This window comes from Vigna unguiculata, chromosome 3, assembly GCF_037176805.1.
Source record: "Vigna unguiculata cultivar grain cowpea cultivar isolate G323 ecotype 2 chromosome 3, ASM3717680v1, whole genome shotgun sequence".
NCBI lineage: Eukaryota > Viridiplantae > Streptophyta > Magnoliopsida > Fabales > Fabaceae > Vigna > Vigna unguiculata.
In genome coordinates this window covers 45,476,623-45,480,627 of record NC_140794.1, presented here as the reverse complement: position 1 = coordinate 45,480,627, position 4,005 = coordinate 45,476,623, and the positions used below count along the sequence as shown (strand labels likewise).

Here is a 4,005-nt window from a genome sequence, read left to right as displayed (position 1 = left end):
TAGTAGTAATTAATAATGCTTTTAAAAATGATAAATATATGCAGTGACATGTTTATAGAAGCAAAATAAAAAGTTAATTATGTATTTAATTTCATAATTAAAAATACATTTTCGTAATCTTATATTAATGGTACATTTAATTTTTATTCTGAAAAATAGTAACTTTATCAACTTTTGTCAAAAATTTGTTTGTCAAAAGACTCATTTTCCTAAAGTTAACCTTCTGAAAATATCAATCCATTCGGCTGGGTGGGACTCCTTTGAGACCTTCGAACGCGGTTCTTAGTTACGTAATTGCTCTGTCTGCGCTTCCCTCAGTCTCACATTCATGAATGTGTTAAGTCATGATTAAGGTCTTCTTGTTGAACAAAGATGCAACAACAACCTTATGCTTTTAAATACACATGGTTTTTTACAAGTCAACATTGTACTTCAGTTTTGAACATTTTAAAGATACATATTTTAGTTTGGTTGTAGGAATCTTATTATATGAGCATAGGTTGTTTGAAGATTTGCCATAATGGGGTTTCTCAACCTATTTCTGGTAGCCACTTTCCCCGTTATCAAAGTGTTACTCATAACTGCACTTGGATTGTTTCTTGCATTGGATGGCATATCAATATTGGGAAATGATGCAAGGAAGATAGTGAATCAGGTTACAAATTAATACAGATTATTCAATGCCTGAAGAAAAAAAAAAAGAAAACATTTTTCTTTTACTTTCTTTGTATTTTTTTCATCGTGCTGTTTTCTGAAAACGATTCTCTTTCTGTGACAGCTTGGGTTTTATGTGTTTAATCCGTCGCTGGTGGGTAGTAATCTGGCCAAAACGATTACCTTTGAGAGTGTTGTTAAGTTGTGAGTATTGATTTTTAACCTCGGTTTGCTTTGTTAATTCACAACGAGTTTGTGACATTTTTTGTTGTGATTTAGGTGGTTCATGCCCGTGAATATTCTTGCCACATTCATATTAGGCTCGGCCTTGGGATGGATTTTGATAAAAATTACAAGGCCTCCCAAACACATGGAAGGTCTAATCTTGGGTTGTTGTTCTGCTGGTATGAACTCCTCTGTACAAATAAATCAATGCTGGAAACCACATTTTTTAATCTGCATAACCTATACAGTAAACACAAACTTTTAATTCATTCTTTGATAGTAGATTTGAGAAATTCTTAAGGTTCTCTCCTGGTCGGTGTGACAGATAAAGATTCGAAATCTTGGTGGGACCTATTTGTTTTTCTCTGCTTAGTGTACCTCAGTAAACTTTGATGACTAAGAAAATACCTTGCACTTGTGGTCTCTTGCTGCCAGCATTACATTTGCAATGTATTATTTTTGTTAAAGCATCAAACACTTTGTTCTTCATTCTCTGTTTAATGCATTTTATGGTTGAGCTCATTTTTAAGATTCGTATGAACAGGAAATCTAGGGAACCTTCCTATGATCATCATTCCGGCTATATGTAAAGAGAAAGACAGTCCTTTTGGAGAACCCGATCTCTGCCATCAATATGGAATGTCTTATGCTGTACTTTCTATGGCGGTATGCAAAATGTTAATTTTGAAGTTGCATGTTCTGAATAAAATTAATGGTTTGGTACTATTAGTTTTTAAAATGTCTCCCTTAATGGACCCTATTTCATTCAATTATTGAATAATATTGCAGCTGAATAGTAGCTCTCTAAGAATAGTTTTGTCTGTAATTGATTGTGTTAATCTTTTGGATTGTGGTTCATTTGGGTAACTTTAGATTGGAGCAGTTTTTCTATGGGCATATGTTTACAACATAATGCGGATTTGTTCGAGTAGAATCCAGAAAGAAGACACTACAAACAACGACTTATTGAAGGTTTCAATGGAGATATCAGAGTCAGACCCCAACAATCTTTCAGAAACACTTAATCCTACAGAAGACACCATGGATGATGCATATACCATACTACTTTCTGATGAAGAACCAGAGAAGAAGGTATGGCTTCTTACTAACTTTCCTTTTGAAAGCTATTATTTACTGATTGTAATAAGTCAAGAAGAAAGGAACGGCTTCTGCATAACCAACATACAATTTTAAATAGCCCTTGCAATTGTAAGTGTATTTAGAAACATAATAACTTATAATTTAGGAATGTTCAATTAAACTATGTAGAATTTGAATTCCTCTGCAGAATGCATTATCCCACCAAACGTTTTACTATCTATCAGTATACAACCCCACCAACTATTGAATTTTACTATGTCAATGTATTTTCTTTTACATCTTTTACGGATCTCAAGATTGATTCTCTTGTTTAGGCAAGAGAACTTGCCAAATTTACCGTCAATAAATTATGCATTTATCACTGAGTACAAAATGTTCAGTTTTAAGTCGCATAATCTTCTGTTATTCTTTCTTTACCTTATGACAAGAAATTCAGTAACAATAATGTGTTTGTTTTAAGCAGGTCTCATTCCCAAGTAAAATTATGCACCACTTGAGGGTGATCTCAAGCAACTTAAACTTGAAGTCCATATTTGCGCCATCAACCATCGGAGCTGTATGATACAATATTCATTTCCTTGGAAACAATTTATGTTCTTGTTTTCCCTATTTATAAATCACTTATTATTTAGTTCATCTTAATACTGTTAGAATAGAACATCCAAAGTAGGGTTATTAAGTGAGTTTATGTGAGTCTCCAACTACATAATGTTTATAAATCACTTGTTATTTATTTCATCTGAATACTGTTAGAATAGAACTATCCATAGTAGGGTAGTTAAGTGTGTTTCTGTGAGTCTCCAAATACATAAGCTTGTTTTGTTTCTTTAATTGACAGATTGTTGGCTTTTTCATCGGTGTTATCCCCCAAATACGTAATTTAACCATAGGAAGTAATGCTCCACTTCGTGTGGTCGAAGACTCTGCTTCCATGTTGGGGTATGTATCTCAAAACTTGTTTTTCGGTTACAGAAGATGGAGAAATTAAAAATACTGATTTAACTGCAAAGTTCTTGTTATTGTTTGATATGATAGCTACCCACCTTTTATCATGTGTATGTCAAAGTTGTTCATTGATCAAAAGTTTCATGTGCCAATCTTATATGTGGTTACTGTCACATCCAAGAAGTTGAAATTTAATGTCATTGTTTTGGGAACTAATACTAATGTCCTTGATAGCATTAATTATGTTTGGTTTAAGAAAGAGAGTTAACTATAGCAGAAAGTGAATGATTTTTCAAGCTGTTTGGTAGAAGAGAAAATGAAAGAAAGGTAAGACGAATCATATAAGTGGTTGTCATATAAATTTAATAAAAAAATAAAATATTTTAAAATAAGGACAATTTGGAAAACATATATACTTTCAAAATAAAAGAAATATCTAACTTTCATATCTGTGTCTCTTTACATGCATGCAGTGACGCAGCAATCCCTACTGTGACTCTGATAATGGGTGCAAACCTACTTCAAGGTGAAACTTTGTTAACTCTGGTTTTTGAAGTGAACTAGTTCTTATTTGTTCTTGCTTTGATGATATGCTTAAATAAACGAGTTTTTGCAAATGGGACAGGTTTGAAAGGATCAAGCACACCAGTGTGGACCATTGTGGGGATTATAGTTGTGAGATATATTTTCCTACCAGTTTTGGGTGTGGCAGTTGTGAAAACAGCTATACATTTGAGTCTGGTGCATTCAGATGCTTTGTATCAATTCGTGCTTCTTCTTCAGTATGCACTTCCACCAGCCATGAATATAGGTATTATTTAATCTACTCTTGTTTCATCTGGTTTTATATTAGAAATTTGTGGTCTTAGTAAACCTAATTCTGTGACCACTTTAATTGGACAGGCACCATTGCTCAGTTGTTCGGATCTGGTGAAAGTGAATGTTCTGTAATCATGTTATGGACATATGGGTTAGCTTCAATTGCAGTTACACTTTGGTCAACTTACTTTATGTTCATAGTCTCTTGATTTTGTATTGCTTAATTCATATTAATGGAAAACATGCCTTATTTTTTTGTTA

At 33.2% G+C, this 4,005-nt stretch overlaps 1 protein-coding gene across 1 annotated transcript; it reads left to right on the top strand.

The window, feature by feature from the left end:
* The first annotated feature begins 328 nt into the window (after window positions 1–328).
* Window positions 329–4,005, top strand: LOC114177236 (protein PIN-LIKES 3-like). Its single transcript, XM_028062507.2, has 10 exons — window positions 329–655; window positions 779–858; window positions 934–1,058; window positions 1,424–1,545; window positions 1,753–1,971; window positions 2,444–2,536; window positions 2,819–2,919; window positions 3,399–3,451; window positions 3,551–3,736; window positions 3,829–4,005. The coding sequence occupies exons 1-10, from the start codon at window positions 521–523 to the stop codon at window positions 3,951–3,953; spliced, it is 1,239 nt and encodes a 412-aa protein (XP_027918308.2). The 5' UTR covers window positions 329–520; the 3' UTR covers window positions 3,954–4,005.

Coding starts and splice junctions, on each gene's coding strand:
- LOC114177236 (XM_028062507.2), top strand. CDS start 521: ATGGGGTTTCTCAACCTATTTCTGGTAGCCACTTTCCCCGTTATCAAA. Junction 859..933: donor TTTGAGAGTGTTGTTAAGTT/GTGAGTATTGAT, acceptor GTTGTGATTTAG/GTGGTTCATGCCCGTGAATA. Junction 2,920..3,398: donor GACTCTGCTTCCATGTTGGG/GTATGTATCTCA, acceptor ACATGCATGCAG/TGACGCAGCAATCCCTACTG.